Source organism: Equus przewalskii, chromosome 3 (assembly GCF_037783145.1).
Source record: "Equus przewalskii isolate Varuska chromosome 3, EquPr2, whole genome shotgun sequence".
Classification (NCBI taxonomy): domain Eukaryota; kingdom Metazoa; phylum Chordata; class Mammalia; order Perissodactyla; family Equidae; genus Equus; species Equus przewalskii.
Genome location: NC_091833.1, coordinates 33861946 through 33887149, shown reverse-complemented (window position 1 = coordinate 33887149; position 25204 = coordinate 33861946). Strand labels below are relative to the sequence as shown.

Below are 25204 nucleotides of genomic sequence, written 5' to 3'. Positions count from 1 at the left end.
GCTGTCTGTACCTGAACCAGTATTATCGTGATGTGATTCCATTTCACTCTCCTGACTGGGCTGTCAGCAGGTGTTTGGAGACAATATGGAGAGGGACTTTGAGCTGGGGATCTTCCTCCAGGCGAGAAGCTGGGGTATACCTGGGGTATAGTGAGCGCCCTGGGCCAGGAGGTGCTCCGGGTTCTGTCCTAAGCCCTCTGTGGACCTCGGGTGCTGATGTCTTAGCTCAGGCCCCTTCATCAGCCCACGACAGGGTCAGGGTGAGGGTTGAACGAGTGCACAAGGGAAAGTCCTTGGAAAGGTGCCACTCCTTGTATCATTCACTGGCATTGCCTTTAAGCCGGCCTCCCCAGCAGGGCCCCAGGCGTTGGAAGGTCTGAACGGGGCTGCCCTCCTGGTGTTGATCCAGGGTCTTCCTGTGACTCAAGTGAGCGCTTTCAGTCTGGGTGCTTCTGGGCTTGTTGAGCCTTTTCAGTCGCCTCCCCTGGACTCAATTCTGGTACGGTTTCACTTTTTAAAGTATAGAGTAGAAACACAGGTGTTACGTTTGCATTAGGAAATCACGTGCCCCTCTCTGGTTAGCGTGCGCGCAGTCCGGCTGCCAACCGCGGTTTCTCTGACTTGTCTCTCCATGGTCTTGGGGGAGATCCCAGGCTGAGTGAGCCGACATTGTGTCAGCAGGAGTACGATCGACTCTTCTAACACGCACAGAGCTTACAAATCCAGGGAGGACTGCTACTCAAAGCAGATGTGCGGGAGGCTGTAGTTTCTTTTCAAAGAGCTATTGCTTTTAAAGCAAAACAGGGAACTCCTCTTTTGAAATTTATTGCCAAGTCTTTGGCATGTTCTTTCAACAGTCACTCGAGGGGCTTTGAGATCAGGTTGATTTTGGAAAGAACCAGACGTGGCTAGCAGTCAAGTTGGGAGACGAGAGGAGAGGAGACAAGAGGGAAGGGTCATGCTGAATGGACCTGTTTAATTTTTTCTCCAATATTTTATCATGAAAATTTTAAAACACACAGAAAATTTGGAAGAATTGCAGTAAACACCCATTTACCATCACCTTATTCTACAGCCCTCTCCCACACTTCACTGTTGCCCATCTGTCCGTCCCTCTGTCAGGCCACCTTATTCTCTGCTGCATTTCAGAGTAATTGGCAGGCATCAGTATGTTTCACCCCTGAACAGTTGAGCATGCATTTCGCTCTTAGAGTTCAGTGTTCGTATACGGTTCTGATCCTGCTTATTACTACCTGTTCAACAAACATAAAACCCATCGGGTTGACCATAAAATACCAAAACTGACTTTACTGTGTGTCTTGCAAACCGACTCAAGATGTGTGTGGGATGAATGGCAGGCATCCTGCAGACAATCAAGGCTCATCTAGAAACGTGTTCTTAGGCTGAAACCTCGGTAACAGTTGGTAGTTTCCCACCAGCTGTCTGCATACTCCACAGGCTTAGGATGTTTCCGGCCTCACTGTGCTACTCCCCATACGCCAGACCAAGGTGCTGCTGTCCCACCTCCAGGTCCCTCTTGACTGTGTCAGCTTGGCCTTCCTTCCTGCAGTCTGGTGCAGTCACGCAGCTTGGGTGCTTGGACACGGTCCCTGGCCCACTGTGTATTAGCCAGGGTTCTCCAGACAAACAGAACCAATTTCTTTATATAAAGAAATTTATCATTAGGAATTGGATCCCACAGTTATGGAGGCTGACAAGTTCCAAGATCTGCAGTCAGCAGGCTGGAGACCCAGAGGAGCCCATGTTTCAGTCTGAGTCCAAAGGGCGGAAAAGACCAATGTCTCGCTCCAGGAAGCCAGGCAAGAGGAAATCCCACTTATTTGTGGGAGAGTCGGCCTTTTTGTACTATTCAGGGAGACTGCATGTTTCAGTTAGAGTTTGATGTTTGAAAAGACTGATGTCACAGTTCTGGAAACCAGGCAGGAGGAGTTCTCTCTTACTCATGGGGGGGTCAGCCTTCTTCTTTTCAGGCCTTCAACTGATTGGATAAGGCTCACCACAATTGGGAGGGCAATCTGCTTTATTCAATCCATCGATTTAAATGTTAATCTCATCCAGAAACACTCTCACCACACACCCAGAATAATGTTTGACCAAATGTTTGGGCCCCGCATGGCCCAATCCAGCTGAATCATAAAATTCACCACCACACATTGCCTGCACCTGGCAGTCAGGGTCCTGCATGAGTTGTAGTTTGCTTGCTCATTCATTCATTCACTCAACAAATGCATGTGCAAAGGAAATTGAAGTGAAGGACATTTTCCAAAACGTTAACCGTGGCTGGTCATCTCTGTAGCAGGATCTCAGGTCACCCCCAGATTTCCTTTTCTCTGGTTGTCTTCAGTGAGTGTATATGCACTGCTTTTGAAAGAAGGGGGGCCCAACTTAAATCTTAATCTATGGTCTCATGACATTTTGAACTCTGTCCCTGTCTCCTAAAGAATCCCACACTTCCTTAGTTCTGTCAACTGATGGGAGGCTCACTACTTTACAAGGGTGCTTGCTCTGGGTCTTCCAAGGGCAAGTTCCTTGTCATTGGAGCCGATTGCTTTGACGCTGGGTTTCAGAATGACCCAGTTGTCTGTTTTATTATGCTTTTTGAAGATATTTTTATTCTTAGCCTGCTTTAGAAACTCGTAGGTAAGATTTCCCAAATGTAAACATTTGCCTTCGTGAGTAGTTTCTTCACAGTTTTCTGCCGCTCACGCCCTTTCCTCTGATTTTCTGTGAGGTGAAGACTGGCTGGCTCTAACACCAAGACCTGCTTTTTCTCTCTTCTTGTAGTGCTTCACCGGTACAGACACATTTTGGGCCTGTGGCAGCCAGACATCGGGCCGTACGGAGGACTGCTGAACGTGGTGGTAAGTCCCAGAGCGCCGGGCCTGGCCTCTTGTGGAGCCAGGACTGATGCCCACGTGGACGGAACTCAGCGCCTTTTCGAGCAGCGGGGCGGGCCTCAGGATGGTGCCTTAGGATGTTAGAGTAATCAAGGGCCTCTCTGCAGGGCACTGTTTGGGAGCCAGATGTTCATCTTCTAAATGAGCAAAGATTCGTTTTACGTAGTTCTCAGCCTTCTCGCTGCATCCTTGGACTCTGATGACGGGATGCAGGCTGCTGTGAGGACGCCTTCCCTGCCCCAGGCCCTCCCTCCTGGACACCGAGGGCCATCGAGTTCACGCCCTCGGACGCTCTAGTTTTGGATTGTGCACTAGTCTGATGCCCTGAGTCAGGGGTCGGCAAACTAAAAGGAAGAAGATGGGTGGAGGCCGCATGGGGCCCTCAGAGCCTCAAACACTCACCCTCTGGCCCTGGGGACCGTAAGGCACAGGTGTGGTGTTGTGGCAGGTGCCCCATCTCTGTGCCCTGAGGCGCTGCCAGCTGTGAGTTGCCGTGTGTGCCTTTTATTGTTATCCAACAACACGTGTGGAATGCTTGCCGTGTGAGTCGGACGCCATCCAGCTCCAGGCTGTGCTCTAGGGGTGCAGCCTCAGGTCACTCACCAAGCAGGCTCCGCGGCATCAGACCAGGCTGCGCTCATGGTGACCGGAAACCTCAGAGCAGAGTCAGAAAGTGGGGCTGTTAGGCCCTGGTTTTAAATGTTTTCTCACCTACCATAGTAATACTGGGGTCAGGGCCGGGTCCTCCAAGGACGGTAAAGCCGGTGGGGAGTGCTTTTGGGGAAACAAGGCATTTCCACAATCTCAGAGCATCTCCCCACAGATGTCTCAGCTTCCTGGGGCCGCCATAACAAATTCCCACTAACTGGGTGGCAGAAAACAACGGAAATTTGTTGTCTCACACTTCTGGAGGCCTGAAGTTCCAAATCAGTACTTTTGTGCTGAAATCAAGATGCTGCAGGGCCCGCTCTCTCTGAGGGCCCTAGAGGAGGAGCCTTCCTGCTTCTCCAGCTCTGGGGGCTCCCGGGCTGTGGCCGCACCTCTCCTTCTCTGCCGTCGACTTCCTGTGGCCTCTTCTCCATTTTGGTGTCTTAGACCTCCCTCTTAGGAGGATACAAGTAATTGCTTTTAGGGCCCACCCGGATAATCCTGAGTAATCTCATCTCAAGATCCTTAATTTAGGGGCTGGCCCCATGGCCGAGTGGTTAACTTCATGTGCTCTGCTTCGGCGGCCCAGGGTTTCGCCGGTTCGGATCCTGGGTGCGGATATGGCACCGCTCATCAAGCCATGCTGAGGTGGCATCCACATGCCACAACTAGGAGGACCGACAACTAAAAAAAATACACAACTATGTACTGGGGGGCTTTGGGGAGAAAAAGGAAAAATAAAATCTTTAGAAAAGATCCTTAACTTATCACATCTGCAAAGTCCTCTTTTGCCATCTTAGGTGATAATGTCACAGGGCCCAGGGATTAGGACGTGGACCGCTTTTGGGGCCCATATTCGGCTGACTGTAATTACCAGGAGGAAAAGGTGCCTTTAAGGGGAGAGATCTGGCCAACAGTGCCTGACCAGGTGATCTCTGTTAACTAACCAGTTAACTGACCCAACCAGGTGATCCCTGTTAACTAACCCACCATGGGGTTGACCACCTGGGTGCTGACCCCAGGCCCTCCTGGTGTGGTGTGAAGGATGTAGCTTTACTTCTCTGGAGCTTCTGCCAAAAATCCACAGCCCAAGTTTCAGCGTGAGCGGCTCTCACACAGACCCCGCGGGGGGAGGCCGCCAACCCTGCCCTCGGCCTGCAGAGTGCTCACTTCACGAAGGCCAGAAAGGCTGATGAGCCACGTGCCATGGTAACTAAGCGCATTCCGTGGTGACCGGTATTGAGGACACCGTCACCCGGGTTGGGAACAAAGAGAGGACCAGGGCCAGCAGAAGAGGCCCAGAGGGGCCAGCTTGCTGGGTGGACGTGAGGGCCGCCTTGGAAGCAGGCGTTCAGCCTGCGGACGCTTGAGTGTAGCCTCGTGCGGTGTTCTCTCCGCCAGGCCGCTGCGGAGGTCCTGACCTGCAGAGGTCCTGACCCACAGAGTATGAGGCCATAAATGTTTCTTGTCTTTGCCGCTTGTTTTCCTGACATTGACACTGGCTGTTGGCCGTTTTCCTGCCTCTTGCATGCCTGGTCTTTTCCACGAGGTGTGGAGATGGTTGTTAAGTGGCTGAGTGCCGGATGACCTTCCCTGAGCTGGTCCGGCTGTGTTAGGCAGGCAGGAAGTTGGCTGAGGCTCAGTCCATCTCGTGGTGGCGTGGGGTAGCTCTGTGCAGCTGGTTTAGAGGAGCCTTTCTTCTGGGCTAGTTTAGCTCCATCTCTAAGGCCTGAGCCCTCTGGGGTCCCCACTCCGTGCCCCAGGGGTTCCATGAGGACCCCCTTCTCTGGCTGCCTGGAATTGGAACATTTCGAGACCTGTATGACCCTGGGAATTGTCCAGGTCATGGCCCAGCTTCATGGCCAGGCTGCAGTGTCGCTGTGGCTCGGTGTTCAGCCCGACCCGGGGCCCCTCGGCAGATCTGGGGCTCTTTCTCTGTGCAGCTCCCTCCTTTCTGGGTCTTTGACCCTCACGCTCCAGCCCCGTCAGCCCCCTCGAACTTGGGTCTCCATTTCCTCAAGTTAGAACACCCCCAAGTTCTGCTGTGAGCCCCTAGGGCTGGAAGGTGCCTCCGGCAGAAATCCAGGGGATGGCAGGGGCCACCTCTTCTATTCCCCTTCTCTGGGTCACAGTCCTGTGCTGCCTGTGGTCCGGTGTCTCGTATTTTGGTTCACAGCAGGTGCGCAAATCCCAGTCCCCTACTCTGTCATAGCCAAGAGGAAGGTCTGGCTTTATGGCTGCTTTCTGGTAAAGTTTTCCTTCTTGTTGTCTCTTCTCTTAGTCCTCAAGGTTTCTGTGAAGTCTGTGATCTCTGGGTCAGTTTCCAGTGTCTCTTTTTCCCCTGGATTTGCAGGTGTGTCAGCCTGTCTCCTGGCATGCCCAAACATGTGGCCACACATGCTGGTCCCCCAGGAAGTGTCCTGGCCTCTGGCCTGTAGGTTGGCAGAGCACCTTGCTCTGACCAGGCCTGGTGCGAGGCTGCATCTCAGGCTTGGTGCGGGCCGGCTCTGCTGTCCAGTCTGCCCATGTCCTCAGGGCATAGCCCCTCATGGTGTCGCCTAAAGGCCCGGGTGCCACCTCCTCTCCAGGCTGAACGCCAGTTCTTCTCTTGCCAGCTTTGTGATACTGCCGCCACTTCCCCTGACTGCTGGGCCTCTTCGCAGCCCCTTTCTGCTTGGTTTCTCTGGGACTTGCCCTCATGATTTAGGATTCAGCAACTGCATCAAGGGCAGAGCCTGCATACTGTGGGACCACGTCTTTAGTTCCCGCTCTTAGGGGGCACCTGGAGCCTGGAGCCCTGGCCTTCGGGGAGCTGCGGCCCTCTGGCCTCCCCTTCTCTGCCCAGCCATAAGTGGTCAGGAGTGAGGGGCAAAGGGCTGGAAGGGCTCTTCAGGATCCTGGCCTCATCTTGGGGCCACCTGCTTGCTCCCTGATGTCTGCAAATGGCATTGCAACTTTCTAGTTCACTCAGTTCTTATCACTGGTCTCAGCTGGAGGAGCTGTTGATATGAGCTCCTTGGTCGTAGCCAGGAGAAAAGGCTTCTTGTAGTTTAATTTTTATGTGCTTCTTGGTCATCAGCCTATCTTCGTTTGAAAAGTAGCTGCTCATTTCTTGGCCCGTTTGAAAAACCCAGGTTGTCTCACTTTGAGAGTTCACAGGTGTGTGTGTAGCGGGTGTGGCCCTTCGCAGCACCCGTGGGCAGGCGCTTGTGCCCAATGTCGCTGTGGCTGGGGCTGCAGTGGAAACAAAGTCGGGTGCCCTTGGGGAGCGCCAGTGCTCTGGTTTTGCTTCCCTCTTCTTGCACACACGCTCGGCGGCCAGAGGCCCGAGTCCAGGGGACCAGTGGCACCCATCGTGTAAGGGCTGTGGGTCTGCCCCCCAGGGGCCTGGGGCCTGGCTCGCCTCAGTGGGGCTCTGCTGATCTGGTCATAGGGGCCATCTGGTGACTCTGGTGGCCCTGTCGCTCTGTATGTTGCTCACCAGGAGCAGCATACTCATAAATATTGCTTCCCATTCTTTATGATTTGGTGGGGACATGCTCTAGGTTTGCTGTATGTAATCTCACTGGGGAAGAGCCTTGCTTTCAGAGGCTTCCTCGCGGGCCAGCAGACAGCTCCCAGCGTGAGTGGATTTCTTTCCTTTTTTTTAGTTGGGGAGGGTGGTAATTGTTTTCTTACTGGCAGTGAGTAATAGAGTAAAAAAAAATGCTGCTCCTGAGAGTAGGGGATAATTAGGGGAAAATGGAGCCCATAACAGCACAATGCCAACTGGCTCTTGTCTCAGACCAATTAGCCACAGAAATGATTAAATTCTCGCCTCCTCTCTCACTGGAGCTGGAAGCTGGGGATCCAGCCTCTCCTGGGAAGGTGGCGACGGTGGGACCATCCCAAGCGGGGCCTCAGAGGCGACTCTCCCCACCACTGAGAATGTGCCACGTGATTGTGCTGGGGACTGCCCGTCCTTTGACCTGACCTCCATCACCTTCTGTCATTCACTGTTTCAGGCACCCAAGGAATAGTGGGAGTGGTGGTGTGAGCCCCCACAGATGCCCACCTCCAGGTTCAAGTTATCGATGGTGTGCCAAGGTCACGGCATCTGTCCCCTCCCTTTGCGTTCGCTTCCAGGCGTTTTAAAGCAAATCCTGGGCCTGTGTCACTTCATCTGTTCCTGCGTCAGTGCGGATCTCTACAAATGTGAGCACTTTCCTGCGCATCCCCCACGTCCTTACCAGGTCCTCCAAAAGGGGCGGTTATTGCTTGGTACTCCTGAGACCAGTCCATGCTTAAGGCGCCTGACTGTCTCAGAACTGCCTTTGACAGCGGGTTTGTCCACATCAGGACCTAGCCAGGCCCTCACATTTTGCCTCATGAAGCTCCCCTGTTGGAAGCAGCACCCCCGTTTTTTCTCAGGTCAGTTGCCCTACTGGGTGTCCAACTTTCTGTAGTATTATGCTTGCTTCTTTCTCGTGTTGTTTGGCTTGTTTCCCCAGCCCCCACCCCCCCATTTTAGAGCTGGAAGTTCTCTCTAAAAGGCTTGCTTGGATTTAGGTCTAACTACTTTTTTCTATTTAAAAAAAATTAAGCTTTCAGCTTTATTGAGGTATAATTGGCCAATGAAATTATAAGATACAGTAGTCCCCCTCATCCACGGGGGATACGTTTCAAGACCCCCAGTGGATGCCTGAAACCGGAGATTGTACTGAACCCTATATATACCACGGTTTTCCCTTTACATACATATGTGAAGTGTGACGGCAAAACTAGCATGGATTTCTTTTTCCTTCTTCACAATTTCACAGATAGAAGATTCCTTCTTCTTTTATTTTTTGAGGAAGACTAGCCCTGAGCTAACTACTGCCAATCCTCCTCTTTTTGCTGAGGAAGACTGGCCCTGAGCTAACATCTGTGCCCATCTTCCTCTACTTTATACGTGGGACGCCTACCACAGCATGGCTTTTTGCCAAGCGGTGCCACGTCCGCACCCGGGATCCGAACCAGTGAACCCTGGGCCACCGAGAAGCGGAACGTGCAAGCTTAACTGCTGCGCCACCGGGCCGGCCCCAGAAGATTCCTTCTCACTGTAGGTCTTAGCAACCTCAGCATACGATTTTTTTTCTTTCCCTATTAAGTTGAGAACTTTTACCTTTTCACCTCCAGGAAGCACTTTCTGGCTTCTCTTTGGCATATCCGAATTGCCAGCATCACTATTCTTGCACTTTGGGGCCATTATTAAGTAAAATAAGGGTGACTCGGACACAAGCTCTTGAACACAAGTCACGATGCTGTGACAGTCTGATGACTGAGACAGCTACTAAGTGACTAACAGGCGGGTAGCGTATGCTGGGTAGATCCGCTGGACAAAGGGACCGTTCACTTCCCGGGCAGGACGGTGCGAGATTTCATCACATTCCTCAGAACAGCTTGCACTTTAAAACTTATGAATTGTTTATTTCTGGCATTTTCCATTTAATATTTTTGGACCTAAGGTAGCTGAAACCGTGGAAAGCAAAACCATGGGTAAGGAGACTCCTGTATATAAAGCGTACATCGTCGTGCTTTGATATCTGTGTACATTGTCAAAGGATTCCCACCATCTGATTAATTAACACATCCATCACCTCACCCTTTTTACCTTTTTTCTTTTTTTTTTTCCAGTGAGAATATTTAAGTTCTGCTCTCTTGGCAGATTTCAGTGATAATGTACAGTCTTAGCAACTATGGGCATTGTGTTTTACGTGAGATAACTACTTTTTAGGTAGCAAGCACTTGGTGGGCTGGGCTGTGCTCCTCCGGGTGCGCTGGACTGGGAGCACCTTGATGCCTGCTGGTCCCCAGGTTCTCGGTGGGAATGAGTGTGGAGAGGAGGGTGGTCCTCGTGGACAGCTGCAGGGTGGGCACCCTCTGCCTCAGCGCCTCATCCTGACCCTTGCGTAGACTTGTGCCCTTTCTGCTCGCCGCAGGTGGACGGCTTGTTCATCATTGGCTGGATGTACCTGCCTCCCCACGATCCTCATGTGAATGACCCAATGCGATTCAAGCCCTTGTTTAGAATCCACCTGATGGAGAGGAAGTCGGCCACGGTGGAATGCATGTACGGCCACAGGGGGCCCCACAACGGCCACATCCAGGTGAGTGCATGCTTGGGGCTCCCTTAGACACGGCAGCCGAGTGCAGGCGAAGGGCTAGGCCTCCCCCATTCCTAGGGCCAGCCTGTATGGGGTGCCAGCTGAGCTTGCCGTGGTATTCCTACCTACAGTTCTGTGCCCATAAAGATCAGCAGAAACGGAGGAAGCGATGCTCTACCCCCAGCCCCTCTCTGCCTTCTTTATGCTATCGTGCTGTGATGCAACTCCTCAAAGAATCACTCACTGGAGCCTCCACTGACTCTGCATTCAGTTAGAGCCATTTGTGCTTTCCAGCCACAATTCCTCACTGCTCCTTTCTCTCCTCTTTGCAAGAATATCAGCTTGAATGATGCTCGACTCTCTGGCACTGGCATGGCAAATGGCCAGCCCGGTGAGCAAGTGTGTTATCTAACACACTAGGAAAGCGCCAGCCCCTTTGTGCTGCTCTGAGAGGTCCCCCTGGGAAAATGCAAATGCCTCTCTCGGATGCACCCCTCCTCTGAGAAGGAAGTGCATGCTCACGGTGGTTCTGAGTTCCCTTCCTGGGATCCGTCACGATTTGGTGGCGTCTTGGGCTTCTGTAGATGAGTGGGGAGCATCAGTGCGGGAGGGGCTCATCATATGGCCCCGGTCTGGTGGGGGTGCTGTGACTGACTCCTTACCCTCTCTCCCTTGTCATGAATGCTCAAGATTGTGAAGAAGGACGAGTTCTCCACCAAGTGCAACCAGACAGATCACCACAGGATGTCTGGCGGGAGGCAAGAGGTAAGCTCGTACGCCTTCTGTTCAGGTGGAGCACCGGCCTGGTCCCTCCTTGGGCACAGTGCAAATGTGAGATTGAACAGTTTGACATTGTTAGCATGCCACCAACAAAACGGCCGTCTCCCATGATTTATCCTAGCCTTGTTGGCGCAGAAAGTGCTTCTGACTCTGTTGTTAGAAACGGTGTGGATTTGTGTCCACGAGCACAAGTTTTTGTTCCCTGCCATCCCTCAGAATGAATGAACCAAACAGAAATGGTTTTCTCTAATTACTTCTTCTTTGCCCCTTTGGCAAGAGTGTATGTGTGCTGCTGGAGGTTTCTTCTTGGATGTGAGTTGCAGGGTGACCAGAGGGCTTTTTTCGAAAGGACCCAGTGGTTGAGATTTCCAGATCACAGCAACGCAGTGGGTAAAGCTGTGAGTCAGACACCCAGCAGTTTCTTAGAGTTTCCTTTCTGCACGAGTAATTTTACACATTACTGTTGAGTTTTAGTTTTCTAAACAGCTAAGTCATACTGCCATTTCAAAATATTTTAAAGAAAAACTTGACCTTTTAAAATATGGGAATCTCATTGCAGCTTTTATTTATTTGTTGGGTGTGCATTTCTCAGGCAGTTTCTGAGTCTCTGATGGCTTCCCCATTAGCCAGAGACCTGCAGGGAGACTCAACATAAACCGGGGGCACCCACATGCCTCTCAGAACCCTCTGGGGGTAGAGGAGGTCCCTCTTAACCAAAATGTATGGCATGTGAAGATGACAGGTAATGGAAATGCTCTTTAAATTTACAACACTGTCATTTAAAATTTCATATACAATCACATATGCAACATTTGGTGATTGCTGTAGTTCACGTTTAAGTGAAAAACGTCAACATATTTTCCAGGAATAGAAACTCCGCAGCTGTTGAGACCTTAACAAGGCCATGTAATAGATTTCTGGAAATATATGCTCTGAGATCAGAAGAAGTTCTTGTAAGCCAGCTTGTGTGTGGGCTCATTGCTTTTGAAATGGAATACTAGTTTTTCTGATTATAAAAGTAATAACACAAGTTTCCTGTGCAAACTTAAAAACACCTAAAGTGAAGGTGAGAGTAAAGGCTTTGTTAGCATCTTGGCTTCGGCGGTTAATCTGCATTTCTCTTATGAGTGAGGCTAAGATTAGTGTCAGCTTTAAGGGCTCCTTGTGGCTCCTCTCCTGTGAAATGTCTGTTCATGTCCCCTGACTCTGTTTCTGTTTGATGTTGCTGTGTTTCTAATTGATTTGTAGGCGCTTTCATCCTATTAGGAAATGAACCCTTCAAGATATGAGTTGCAAATATTTTTTTTTTTTTGAGGATGATTAGCCCTGAGCTAACGTCCACCACCAATCCTCCTCTTTTTGCTGAGGAAGATTGGCCCTGAGCTAACATCTGTGCCCATCTTCCTCTATTTTATACGTGGGACGCCTGCCACAGCATGGCTTGATAAGTGGTGCGCAGGTCCGCGCCTGGGATCTGAACTAGCGAACCCTGGGCTGCTGAAGTGGAGTGCGCGAACTTAACTGCTGCACTACTGGGCTGGCCCTATATCACAAATATTTTTTTGTCATTCATTTTTTTGTCTTTTGATTTGGTTTAAGGTATGTTTTCATCCATGGAATTTTTGATTTCAGATAGTCAGATGTATCTGTCCTTTCCTTGATAGCTTCTTAGTTTGGTGTCATCTTAAAAGCCCATCCCCACTTTGAAATTCTACTTACAGATGAGCTCACGTCTTTATTTTCTCACAGTTATATCTTTGGTTCTTTTGGAATTTATCTGGTTTAAAATGTGAGGTTCAGTGCAACTTTGCTTTTGTGCAGATGCCTGCTCGGTTATCCCAGCCCTGGATATTGAGTAATCCAGATTTCCTCTGTCCGTTTGAAATGCCACCCTGTCCTACATTGCCGTATGGACTTGGTTTATTTCTGGACGTGATATTCTCACCCATGATAAGCCTATTTATGCAGGTGCCACACTATTCTGGTTACTGTAGCTTTATAACTACACATTTCACGTGGTAGCACTAGGCTGCGTGTCTTCCTCTTGTATTTCAGAATTTTTCTGGCGAATCTTGTTTCTTCTTCCATATGAACTCTAGATTAGCTGTTTCCCAGAAACATCCTGCTGGTGTTTTTACTTTAATTGGAATCACATTACACTCATAGATGGGTTTATGGACAGTTGACCCTGGTGTGACGTCACGACGTCCCGTCTAGGAACGTGGTGTTCAGACAGAGTTTGTGTTCCTCAGTGGGGCTCCAGTATTTTCTTTGGTAGGTCTTGCACATTCGCTGTAAGGTGTTTGATCTTTTGCTGCTGTGGTAAATGGGCTCTTGGCTTTCATTTTATCTTCCAACTGGTGAATTTATATTTAAAAGCTCTTGCATGCTAATTTTGTGGCCACCCATCTTACTGACTTCTCTTGCATTTGTAATCATTTTTGAGTTGATTACCTTGAGTTTTCCAGGATGATACTGATTATCTGCAAATAAAGACATTTTACTTCTTCCTTTCCAGTCTCCCTGTCTTTCAGTCTTGTGAACTGTGTCAGCCTGTACCTCCCTCAGAACAGCTCACAGCGGTGGTGAGGATGGCGCCTGGTCTTGTTCGCGGCCGTGGTGGGTGTCGTCATGGGGCAGAAAGATGGCCTTGGGGTCAAGATAGACTTTATTATGTCGGGGACAGAGCTGTCTGCTCGTGTTTCCTTAAGTGGGCTTTGTTTTGTTTTCATTGAGAAGAGATGTGGAATGTACCAGTGTTTCTGAGCATCTGTGGAAACCACGAGGTGGTTTTTCTCCCCCTTAGTCTAGTAATGTGGCGACTTGCGTGAATAGACATCTCACACTGAGCCAGGCTGAGGTCCTGGGAAGGAGTCTCACTGGCCTGCGGGCGCTCTGCGCTGCTGCACGCTGTTTGATCACCTTTTATGTAGGACTTCAGCACTGATGAGTGGACTTGGTCTAATATTTTTTGTGCTGTTTTTGTCTGGTTTTAATAGCAATCTTTTGCTAGCTTCTAGAACTGGAAGCCTTTCTTTTCTCTCTAGGCCTTGGAATAATTTAAACAGAGGACTTGGGACTCCTGAAACATCTTCACTTTCTAGCCGAGTCTTTCAGACCCAGGGAGTGACTTTGGGCTCCTGGGAGAGAGGACAGGCTGTGAGGTGGACGATGCTGTGTGCCCTGATAGTTCTGAAAACTGAGGTGAAAGGCTGAGCCCCGGATTCTGGGCCACCCTGTGTTCTGATGGTTGATGATCATTTTAAATGTTGGCACAAAATGGTACTTCCCAAGGGACCGGAGGACTCGTAGTGACCTGAGGGCTGCAGGGTGGGCAGGTCATGTCTCATCGTGACCTTCAGCTGTCTCCACCCGCTGAGGAGAGAATCCTTTCACTGCCCCCAGCTCATCCGGCCGTCCTGGAAGAGGAGCCTCCTTGGCAGCGTGAGGGAGTGTGGAGGACGCCTGCCCCAGCCCTGGAGGCGTGTGCTCCGGGAAGGGCCGGCTGGTGATGCCTTCAGCCTCTTGCTCATGAAGGAACCAGTGAGAGGCCCCCTCCAGCTCTTCACATGGGGCTCTGCCCTTCCTCAACTCTGCAAGCCAGCCCTTCAGGGTCGTTTATTAACTGCATCCACGGGCCTTGCCCACCCTCCCACCCCCTTGCACCCCAACTCCAGTTCCAGGATTTCTGCCAGCTTTGCTAACCTCCACACGCCAGGTCCACTCTGTCCTGTGCCCTGATCTGGTTCCTCAGGGCTGTGGTGTCCTCAGCCTGCCCCTCACGGGCGCCTCCCATGTGACCCCTCCGTGTGACCTCCCATCGGCTTCACAAACTGCAGCTGCATGCCCTGCATCCTTGTGAGCAGTGCAGCCCTCGGGCCGCCCCAGACTCTCAGTCCCTGGTGCAGACGCTGCCTGGCTTTTCTTCATGGATGATGGGCAAGGCTGGGCTACCATCTTCCCTCCTCACTCCCTCTATCTGGGCCCCCCAACCTGAGGCTTCTGGAAATCTGGGGGTGCGAGGAGGAGCAGAGATGGGGAAGAGAGGAGGGAGGATGGCCAGGCCCCCACCTTCCCCTGCGAGGCTGCCGATGTCCCTTTCACTCCCGGCCAGGCCGTGGGCTGCTGCTTGTGGTGCGCCTCATACTTTGCCGAGCAGAAAGGCTCTCGCCCTGGACTCCCTTTAGTTGGACTCGAGTGGCTTTTATTTTGTTTTCCTTTGTCTTATGTACTTTTTCCCCTAATTACTAAAATGATAGCTTATCGTCATCAAATACAAAGTCATGAGAATCAGGCGAGAAGAGTGCTGACATGGCCCCCACCCAGGCGCCGTCTCCAGGCCCGTTCCCCATCATTCCTGTGCTTTCCTGGGACTGTTGGCTGTATTTGCAGTCTAACTCTGTCTAATTTGGATCTTTAATTTTTTTTAGCTTAACTTTTTCCAGAGATATTTTCCAGTCTCATTAGAATTTTCTGCAAACTCTTTTTAATGCAGCCTAACATTCATCATCTTGCTGCAGTGTAATTGACCATGTGGATGAACCATTCTCCTGTAGCTGCACATGGGGTTTGCACCCAGCTGTTCATGTGTCCCCATTATTGCCCTGACCATGTACTTGTGTGACTTACCCTCTGGGAGTCTCAGTCGTTATCTGTAAAGGGGGGCCATATGATTATCTGCGGACCCCCGAGTGATTTTGGAAGATAGAGTAGGACACTGCATGTGAATGACTTAGCACCAGACCTGGCCAGAGCCACCCAGGAGAGATGTCAGGCATTATTACTGTAACTCTGCTGCCTAAATCTGTGCAAAACCCTTAGCTGGTTTTTGGATCCTACAGAATGGGAATTGCCGGGCAAAAGGTCCTAAAGATGTTCCAAAGGCTTTTCCATGCCGTCAGTTTGTGGGTGAGCCCCCGTCTCTCCGCACTCCCTCTGGCCCTGGGGTTGGCCCTGGTGGAGACAAGACCAGCTAGCACGTGGACTTTGGGTTGGCTCTGATTCTGCCACTTAATAGCTGTTTGACTGTGGAAAGGCTTCTCAACTTTTCCAAACCCCAAACATCTGCAGCACAGGGATAATGTTATCTGTATCCATCTCCTAGGTTGTTGTGCAGATTAAGTAAGATGATGATTGTAAAGTGCCAACACATGGTGAGCAAGCCCTGGGTAAATATTAAACTTATTCTTACATGTTCTAGGCCCCTGGTTTTCTGTGTGCATACATGTCTTATAAGGTAATTTCATAACAAACATGTTTCAAAGATCTTTGTTCTGAGTAATTGGGTCTAGTTGGTATTCCTAATGTCTATGATCTTTTCGTGCAAAGTAAATAAGATTATGACTGTTCACAAGCTATCTTCTTCATGGTATTTAGCCCAAGTCTGATTTCACCATGGCAACATTGAAATCCTTGCTCATTACATTCACTTACTCCCATTTTTATGTTATTTATCTATTTGATTTTTTTTAGGGCCTTTTCTCTCTGAGTTCAGCCATTTAAGTGGAAGGTTTATGATTTTAATGGAAGTTTTTTCTTTTATGGTTATTGTTTCCTGTGTCCTAAAAAACCTTGCCTACTCCCAAGTTACAAAGAATCTTTTTTTTTTTGAGGAAGATTAGCCCTGAGCTACCATCTGCCACTAATCCTCCTCTTTTTGCTGAGGAAGACTGGCCCTGAGCTAACATCCATGCCCATCTTCCTCTGCTTTCTCTGTGGGACACCTACCACAGCATGGCTTGCCAAACAGTGCCATGTCCTCACTGGGGATCCGAACCAGTGAACCCTGGCCCGCCGAAGCGGAATGTGCTAACTTAACCGCTGCACCACCAGGCCGGGCCCCTCTCTCTCTCTTTTTTAGAAGTTTTGTAGCTTTATATTATGTTCAGGTCTGTGACCCATGTAGAATTATTTCTTGGGTATGGTGTGAGGTAGGGATTGTGGTTCATTTTCTCTGTATGGATGTCCAGTTGTTTGAGTACTATTTGTGGATAAATGACTTTCCTTTCCCCATTGGGTAGCTTGGACACCTTTGTCAAAAGTCAGCTGACCAGATAAATGGGGGGTTCTGTTTCTAGGCTCTCTATTTAGTTCCATTGATGTATTTGTCAGTACTTATGCTCATACCACCATCTTGATTACTGTAGCTTTATGGTGAGACATAACGTGAGCTAGTGTGTGTCCTCCAAATTCGTTCTTTTGCAAGATTGCTTTGGATGTTCTAGGTTTTTTTCATGTTCATGTGAATTTCTGAATCAGCTTGTCAGTTTCTGCAGAAAGCCTGCTGGGATTACGACTGGCATGGCTTTGAATCTATAGATTAGTTTGGAGGGAGTTGCTGGCTTAATACTGAGTCTTCTGGTCTGTAGGCACCTCTGACTATTATGTAGGCCTCTTTATACTTCCTTTCAGCAGAGGCTTGTGATTTTCAGAGTAGAGGTATTGCACATATTTTGTAATATTTATTCCTAAATTCTGTGTTTTTTGAAGCTGTTGTAAATAGGACTTAAAAAATTTTCATTCTCCAATTTTCTATTGTTAGTATATAAAAATGAAGCTGATTTTTATATATTGATCTTGTAGTTCTAATAGTTGTTTAGTTCAGTCATGCAGTAATTTCTGTTCTTTACCAGAGTTTGGACAGTAACATATTAAAGCAATTGACAGATCGTAGCTTTTTTTTTGGTAAATTGCTTTTCCTTCTGTTTGTAGAGCTAATCTAGATAATCATCAGAAACAGTATATGGAGTTAGGAACTCAGAGCTGTGGATTAATTATGTTAAGTGTGCAGAATCAAGCTATTAAGCACTAAATATCCTTCACATTGTTTGATTCCATAATAAATTACTGAGGTTTGGGGATGCGGTGTTTTAAAGCTCCCTTTTTACAGATATGTTTATTGAACATACAACATAACTATGAAGGCACATTTTAAAGGGGAAACCCACCCACACCCTCCACCCGCTGTTCCTCTCTCGTTCTTCATCAGCAGCTGCAGAGAGCAGCCCTGGTCAGCCTGACCAGCACAGTTGAAGTGACAAGAGTCCTGCTGTGCTCCTGCTGCCCCAGAAGCCAGAGAAGCAGGCTCAGTGTAGACGCCTCCTGTCCTGTGGTGGACATGGAAGTGAGGCTCATGTAGCTGCTACCCAGGAGCTCTGGACACTGGCTGTGGCCCCAGCCCTGCCCAAAGGGACCCCTGTGATCCCTGCTGCTTCCCATGAATCTGGGTCCATGTGCTGAGGGAAAGTGGGGACCAGAGTCTTCATTGGTGGCACGCCTCCACAGAGGAAGGGAGGCCAGGTGCTGGGAGACCACACACAAGGCAGCTCGCCTCCTGCCCAGCTTCCGTCTCCATCCCATTCACTTACGTGGGACTTGATGTGGGCATGCCCAAGGCATTGCCCCAGCTGTAAAAATGCTGCTCTGTCCACTTGGCGTCACAGTGAGCAGCCTCTTCACGCCCTTGTGTGATGGTGGTTTTCATAGCCTGTGTTCTTTTGGAAGGAATTCCGAACGTGGCTAAGGGAAGAATGGGGACGGACACTGGAGGACATTTTCCACGAGCACATGCAGGAGCTCATCCTGATGAAGTTCATCTACACCAGTCAGTATGAGTAAGTGCAGCCCCGCTCTGTGAGTACCGTGAGCACAGTCCCTTTCTGTGGGGGTACTATGAACACAATCCCCCTCTGTGGGCACTGTGAGTGCAGTCTTTTTCTGTGGGGGTACTATGAGCATAATCTCCCTCTTTGTGGGTATTGTGACTGCAGTCCCTCTCTGTGGGTACTATGAGCACAGTCTCTTTCTGTGGGTACTATGGGCACAGTCCCTCACTGGGTATAGTCCCTTTCTGTGGGGGTACTATGAGTATAATCCCTCTTTGTGGGTACTGTGAGTACAGTCTCTCTCTGAGTACTGTGAGTGTAGTCCCTCCCTCTCTGGTACTGTGAGCACAGTACCCATCCCCTCCTTGTCTGTTCTGTCTGATTTATCATCACCACCCACCAGCAGTGTGCTCTAGTGGGCCTGGTGTGTGCGCCAAAGCCTCGTGCTTGTTTCCTCATGTCTGCCCTGGGAGGCCTGCTTTCTCTGCCTCTCTGTCCTTGGGCCCTGTCCCTTTGCCACGTCACCACCATGATTTCAGGGGTTCCTGTCACAGATGACAGAGCAGGAGTGGCATTCCCTCCCCTTCACTGAGAGTTCCACCTCAGCTGCCTTGGGGCAGCCAGCAGAGTGTGTGAGCACATTAAACTCTGTTGGGATTGGAGAAGGTGTGGGGTGTGCCATGTACCTGTGGGTTGGGATGAGTGTAGGTCAGGAACGTGGGGTGCCCCTGCTCCCCTCTGGCCTGGCAGAAATCTAACCCTGGCAGTGCTAGGCGGCTCTGCCCTGCCTGCCCCCCGTGGTGTATGTGAGATCTATGCTTCTGCCCTGCATGCGTCTCTGCTGTGCTCTCACACTGCCTGCTCCTCCCACAGCAACTGCCTGACCTACCGCCGCATCTACCTCCCGCCCAGCCACCCGGACGACCTCATCAGGCCTGGCCTCTTCAAAGGCACCTACGGCAGCCATGGCCTGGAGATCGTCATGCTCAGCTTCCATGGGAAGCATGCCAGGGGCACGAAGATCACGGTGAGTTGGGGGGGGGGCGACCGTGGAGGGGCCATTAGATGGGCCACGGACTAGCGTGACTTGGGCTGCACCCTGGCTACTTAGGATGGGCCTTGGGCCCACTGACCCAGGAGCTGCATTTTACAACATCTCCAGGGGAGTCTGAGCACTTCCAAGGTGGCATTACCACACGCCTCTCAGCCCTGGCCACACGCTGAGATCCTTGGGGACATTGAGAAAATACTGATGCCCAGACATAGGGATTCTGATTTAATGGTGGGGGGTGGGCTGGGTAAGGGGCTCCACGAGCTCCCCAAGTGACCCTAAGGTGCCACCACCTTGGAGACCCTCTGCGTTACCTCACGGGTCCCTCTGCCCTTCCCAGCCTCAGCAGCTCGTGGAAGCAGTTGGAGGGTGAGCTGAGTGGGTTCCTGAATGAATAGGGCCTGCGTTGCCAGCTTCAGGGGCCACCATTCACCCTGTGCTCCCCTGTCATGTGCAGAGTCGTTGGGGTTTCTGGCAGGCACCCTGAGGTGTCCTGTAGAGGCAGCACCTCTCTGTGCTCCTCACAGAGCATTGTCCCAGACCTCCGTTGCCGGGCTCCCTCTGCTTTGGGGAAAGCGCCTTGAGATGGAGAGCGCAGAAGCAGGACTGTGTCCCTGGGCTCTCTGCCGGGCTGTCAGGGGGCTCATTGGCCCTGTGGAGAACTGCGCCCCAGAAGGTCTCCTGCGGTTCTGGCTTAGGAGCTTTTGTGTTCCAGGCAGCCAGGTCTGGGCTGGCGTCTTGGGCCTGTCCCACCCTGCCTGAGCCTGGGAGGGTCCACGCACTTCCCTTCACCTGTCACCTGAGGTCTTTGAGTGCAGTCAGGCCAGTGTGCTGGGGGCCTGCGGGCTCAGGGAGCTGCCTGGTTACAGCCCTGAAGATCACTTGTAGGTGCTGCCCTTCTCTGTCCTCAAAGATCCCTTCACAGATGGGGCCGCCTACTCCCGCAGTAATTTTTTAAGGGCTTCCAAAATATTCTTACTTGGTAAGGGGTTACCGCCTAATCAGTAGGAATGTCAGAGCAAGCTCCTTTGGCTGGAGGCGGGATCTAGGTCGGAAACCACGCAGAGCATGTTTCTGCTGGTCTCTGAGCCCTGCTGATCAGCGTCCGCTCGCTCCTCAGGGTGACCCCAACATCCCTGCTGGGCAGCAGACGGTGGAGATTGACCTCATGCACCGCATCCAGCTGCCCGACGTTGAGAACCTCCGCAATTTCAATGAGCTCTCCCGCATCGTCCTGGAAGTCCGTGAGCAGGTGCGCCAGGAGCAGCAGCAGCAGGAAGACGGGCCTGAGGATGCTGAGGGCTGCAGCCGGCAAAGCCCCCAAGAGCCCCAGCGGGGCCCTGCCCAGCCCACTGTGGAGCCGCCCGCTGAGAAAGGCAGCGAGCCCGGGGATGGAGGCGCCGCAGCTGCGGCTGAGCAGCCCGTCGAGTCTGGGCAGGGGCAGCCATTTGTGCTGCCTCTGGGGGTGAGCTCGAGGAACGAGGACTATCCCCGCACCTGCAGGATGTGGTAAGGATGCGAGGGGGGGCGAGGAGGGGCTTCAGGGAGGGCCCTGCCTCCCACCCAGCACAGAGATGGGCTGGGGTGGAGAACGGGGTGGGGCTCTGCACCTGGTGGGGCCGCAGGAGCGAACTCCAGCCCCATGTGATATCAGGGGCTCTGTGGCCGGGAGGGGCACGCTGCATTCCTTCCCGGCCGTTCTGTGTGTTTGCAAGGCCTTGCCACAGGGGACCTCTGCTGCATGTGCTCTAGGCTCAGCGGGCATCACTTTGCCTCCCTTGGGCTCTGGGGCTTCTTTCTCTACTCTGGAAGGAACCACAGGCCTCATGCCTAGGGCTGCTGTCCCACTCCTGCCCAGTAGAGCTCCAGCATGGCGGGTGGAGGTGGGGGGCCCAGGCACCATTCCATGAGCTGGGAGGTTCGGGCCGGCCCCTAACTCCTGGTCATCCGTCAAGGCACCGAGTTCTTTGCAAAAAAGCCCTAAGTGTGTTTCAGCCTGATGCTGGTCTTAGAACTTGGCTGTAATGGGTACTTGAAAGTCCTGCCTTCTGAGTTACTGTCAGGTGCATACTGCTGAATCTTCATCGATTATATTTGAGTTGCTTGTTTGTGGACATAACTATCCCAGGGACTGAGATTTTTGTTGGCTGGGGCTGCGTTCTGAAGACGTGTGCTTTGGGTCAGTTAGAGGAGGGCTGCCTGAGACCCTGCTCCTTCAGGTGGTGAGCTGGTCGAGAGCAGTGGTTGGTGGGGAGAGCCTCACAATCTGGGGCGAACCAAGCACGCTGGCTTGTGTGCTCTGCAGGGGAACATCCATCTCCTCAAACACCCAGAGCCTTGCCCGTCGGTGTAGACAGCTCGCTGTGCTGGGTGTTGAGAGCTGAGCAGGGCCCTACACAGACAGGCTTTCTTGGGCTCCATCACCTCCTGGTTCTTAGCTTCCTGCTGGCAGATAGTGAAGGTGGCTCACATGGAACGAAGGGTGTTCCAGGACACCCAGAATGACATGGTGCTTGACTCGGGCCAGTTCACGTACTCCAAGGCCCCTCACCACTCTCTCCCTGCACCTTCCCTCTTGTCTTTGTTCAGTTTCTATGGCACAGGCCTCATCGCTGGCCATGGCTTCACCAGCCCTGAGCGTACCCCTGGGGTTTTCATCCTGTTCGACGAGGACCGCTTTGGCTTCATCTGGCTGGAGCTAAAATCCTTCAGCCTGTACAGCAGGGTCCAGGCCACCTTCCGGAACGCAGACGCACCGTCCCCACAGGCGTTTGAGGAGATGCTCAAGAACATTCAGTCCCTCACCTCCTGACGGCCCCCTCCCCTGCCGGGGTGCTCCTGGGGCTCCGGCCCCTGCGACCTGGCAAAGCAGCAGCATGCACTTCGGACATCTGGCCTTGGACCAGAACACCCACCTTCTCATAGGGGTCACGGCCCAGCCCCCCGGGATGCTTTCTATAGAGTGTGCAACCCAGGCCTGTATAGTTGTCAGTAGCTGATGGGAAAGCTGAGCATGTCTTATAAAAAAAAAAAAGAACAAGAACAAAACTGATTTTGAGGCCAGCTGCAGGGCGTGTAAATAACTGAACTGGAGAAACTGGGTTTGTCCTTGGCCTGCTGGCAGTTTTCTAGGGAAAACAAAATCCTCCTTCAGGGGAGTTCATGAGTAACAGAGTCTCTTGCTGTGGGCTGACATAAGGGGGTCCTCTCACAGGAAGCGAGTGAAAGGGGCCATGGGCCTGCGAGGGACTGGGGTGAGGGCCTCGGACAGGTGAACTTTGCTGCAGCCCGGCCAGGGTGGTGAGGGAGGCAGTGTGTGCAGAAAGGGAGCTCTGGGGGAGTGGGGGTGTCGGGTTTGGGACCCTGGACTGAATTCCTGTTTCTCTACCGACTTGCTTGGATTGTGGACAGAAGCACTTCACCCTGAGCTCAGTTTCCGATTCAGTGAAATGGGGCTAGTGACGTGGGTCACTAGAGAATGTCACCGCAGGCCTGTGAGCAGCTTGGCGGCCTGCGGACACCATCCTGGCCCTGGTCCCCGGGCAGCGCCTGTGCACCTGCCCCGGCCTCTCTCCAGCTTTAGAACCAAGACCTTCGCTGCAGCCACTTCCAGACAGGGCACTCGTGTCCACACCCTACCCCTCCTCCTGCCACACCCTGAGCTGCAGCCACTTGTCCCAGAAGTGAGACGGCTACATCTGAAATGGCCCTGCAGTTATTTACCCAGATGCTGTCCTTGGAAGTGTGAAAGCATCAGAAGTGGTTGCACAAGACGACTTTGAAGCCCCTTTGCAGGGGAGAGGGCAGCTTTCTAGAAAAGTCACACCGCACGCAGGGAGGCACACTTTGGACACCAGGACCTCTTGGGGACCCTTCTGCTGGCATTGTGCCTGTGTTGTGCTGACCCCTGCATTTGGGGACCCTTCTGAGGTCTCTACTGATCTTGGTGTTTCCTGAAGAGCAGAGCCCTAAGTGCACGCAGGCCCCTGAGAGTTAGCTTCAGCTCTCCCTCCAGCGTGCAGACAGCCACCACCCGTCCACCGCCCATGGCGTGGGGCTTCACTGGGGGCAGGGCAGACTTCATCCCCCTCTCAGTTGCTCATCCTTGTGGGGTGGACTGCACTGAGCCCTCATACTGAGGGCGAGGGACCCCAGGGAAGGGGGGCGGCTTTGTGGTGCCTTCATGTAGAGACCAGCCTCAGATGTCCCATGAAATGTGTCCTGTTTTCTCGATTAATTTCTCCCTGACTGGCCTTTTTCTAAAATAAAAAATCCCCATTGCCCTAGCTTCAGTGCATTTGGCAACTTTGAACTTCCTCTGCTTCCTAGAATCACAGAATTGACAAGCTCTGAGGCCCAGCCCCTCAAAGGCAAGCTGGCCCTCCCAGGAGGGAGGTGAGCGGAGAAGGCTGGGTCCCTCCTGGGCAGCCACGGGATGCGTCCACCTGGCGCTATCAGCCAAGTCTCGTCAGAGATGCTCGCCGCTCACCTCCCATCCTTCTAACAGGACCTGCAGTCAGGTTGAGGTGTGATCCCAGTTTCTCTTGCAGGACTGAGCCTAAAAGCATTGTCATCCCTCCCCTCTTGCAGTGTGACTGTTCTTCTCTCGTGCCAAGCATGGCTGTCTCTGAACAGTGATAACCATGGCCATGAAGCCTTCAGGAAAATGAAAATGAAAGACAGCTGGGTGTAGGCTGTTGCTCTCTGAGTTTCACCATTGTTTAAATAAAATCAAGAAAATGCATATTTTACCCAGAGCCTGAGGCTCACTCTAAGGGACCCCATCTCCATCTAGGGTCCCCTGTAGCTTTGTAAAGCGCACATGAATTAAAGATGAGCACTTCTGATTAAAAACCAATCTCAAATCTAAATGATGTAACCTGCCTCCAGTGTTTGGGCCTATACATGGTTTCCACTAATATGACTGGAATAATCCTGGGCTGTTGGCTGCGTCTACATTGGCCCGTCTCTGGTGTCGAGTGGGGCCCCAGGGCCTGTGGGGTCTGTCCAGCTGGCAGTGGCCTGGGTGAGGGCTTGCACAGCGGTCATCCAGAGTCCGTGCTATTTCCCACTCTCACGTGCCCCTAGCCACCTCTAGTTCTCCAGCTCAGTAGGGAGTGTGTAGGTGCCAACCCAGCGCCACTGGCCTCCCTCTACGGCGGAATAGACAGGCAGCTCATCAGGGGAACTTCCAGTTAGTTCATTTGGGTGAGAAAAGGAAAAGGCTGAAAGCAGTGAAGGCAGTGTGATTTTGATACAGACGTCTCAGTGAGGAACCGAATGGCCCAGGTTAAGGACTGGCTTTGCCCGGTGGTGCCGACTGGGGAAGGTGGCAGTGGGCCTAGCAGCGTTTTGGATGGTCTCCGTCGCTGGCACCACCTGCACTTGCCGCTTGGCTGCTGTGAGGTGGGGTCAGTGTCTGTGGGACGGAAGGGCCTCAGGTGCCTCTCCACATACGGGACACACTCTGCTCTCTGCTGCTCGATGGGCAGCGATGTGATTGGAGACTGACTGGAGGTTTCACACAGTCACTGGAGAGTCTTCTGTATCGGGGCTGAGTGTTCACTGCAGGAGGCTGTTGCAGGGGACCTTTCTTCTCGGCCAGGGGCCGCAGGCCTGGCAGTGTCCGGTTACATCTGCTCCCCGCCCTGGCCCAGACCCCCACTGCCTGCTGCTGACTGAACAGGGCTGGAGGCTTTGTGGTGGTGGAATTGTTTCAGAATCCTTCCTTCCTCAGTCCAGACTGGGACCTCCCTTCCTGGCCGTCCCTCTGTCTGGTCTGCTGGCTCCCTGTGGCTGCCCTGCTCCTTCTCTCCCGAACGCCCTGGCCCGACACCAGGCAGCTCAGTGCTGGTGCCTGCAGCCCTGGAAAGTCCTCCTGGCAATGCGGAGGGTGGCAGAGCACACGCAGTGGTCTAACCCCAGCCAGATGCAGGTGGCCTCCATTCCCGCATCATGCAGAAGGAGCTCAGAGGCCGAGGTGGCATGCCAGACTCCCTCCGAGGATGCGGAGCCGTTCACTGCTGCAGCCCAGACAGCCGAACCCCCTCCTCAGCCAGCCAGTCCTCTCCGCCTGAC

At 52.1% G+C, this 25204-nt stretch overlaps 1 protein-coding gene across 2 annotated transcripts in view; it reads left to right on the top strand.

Annotated features, from left to right (window-relative positions):
* FBXO31 (F-box protein 31) overlaps positions 1–23997 on the top strand; it is a 44378-nt gene extending 20381 nt beyond the window's left edge. For both annotated transcript variants that reach the window (XM_070612466.1, XM_070612465.1), the window contains 7 exons: positions 2806–2882; positions 9527–9694; positions 10382–10456; positions 17975–18084; positions 18949–19102; positions 20247–20635; positions 21716–23997. In XM_070612466.1, the coding sequence (XP_070468567.1) occupies positions 2806–2882; positions 9527–9694; positions 10382–10456; positions 17975–18084; positions 18949–19102; positions 20247–20635; positions 21716–21938 (1196 nt within the window). In that variant the 3' untranslated portion in view covers positions 21939–23997. The remainder of the gene's footprint in view (positions 1–2805; positions 2883–9526; positions 9695–10381; positions 10457–17974; positions 18085–18948; positions 19103–20246; positions 20636–21715) is intronic.
* Positions 23998–25204: the final 1207 nt, after the last annotated feature.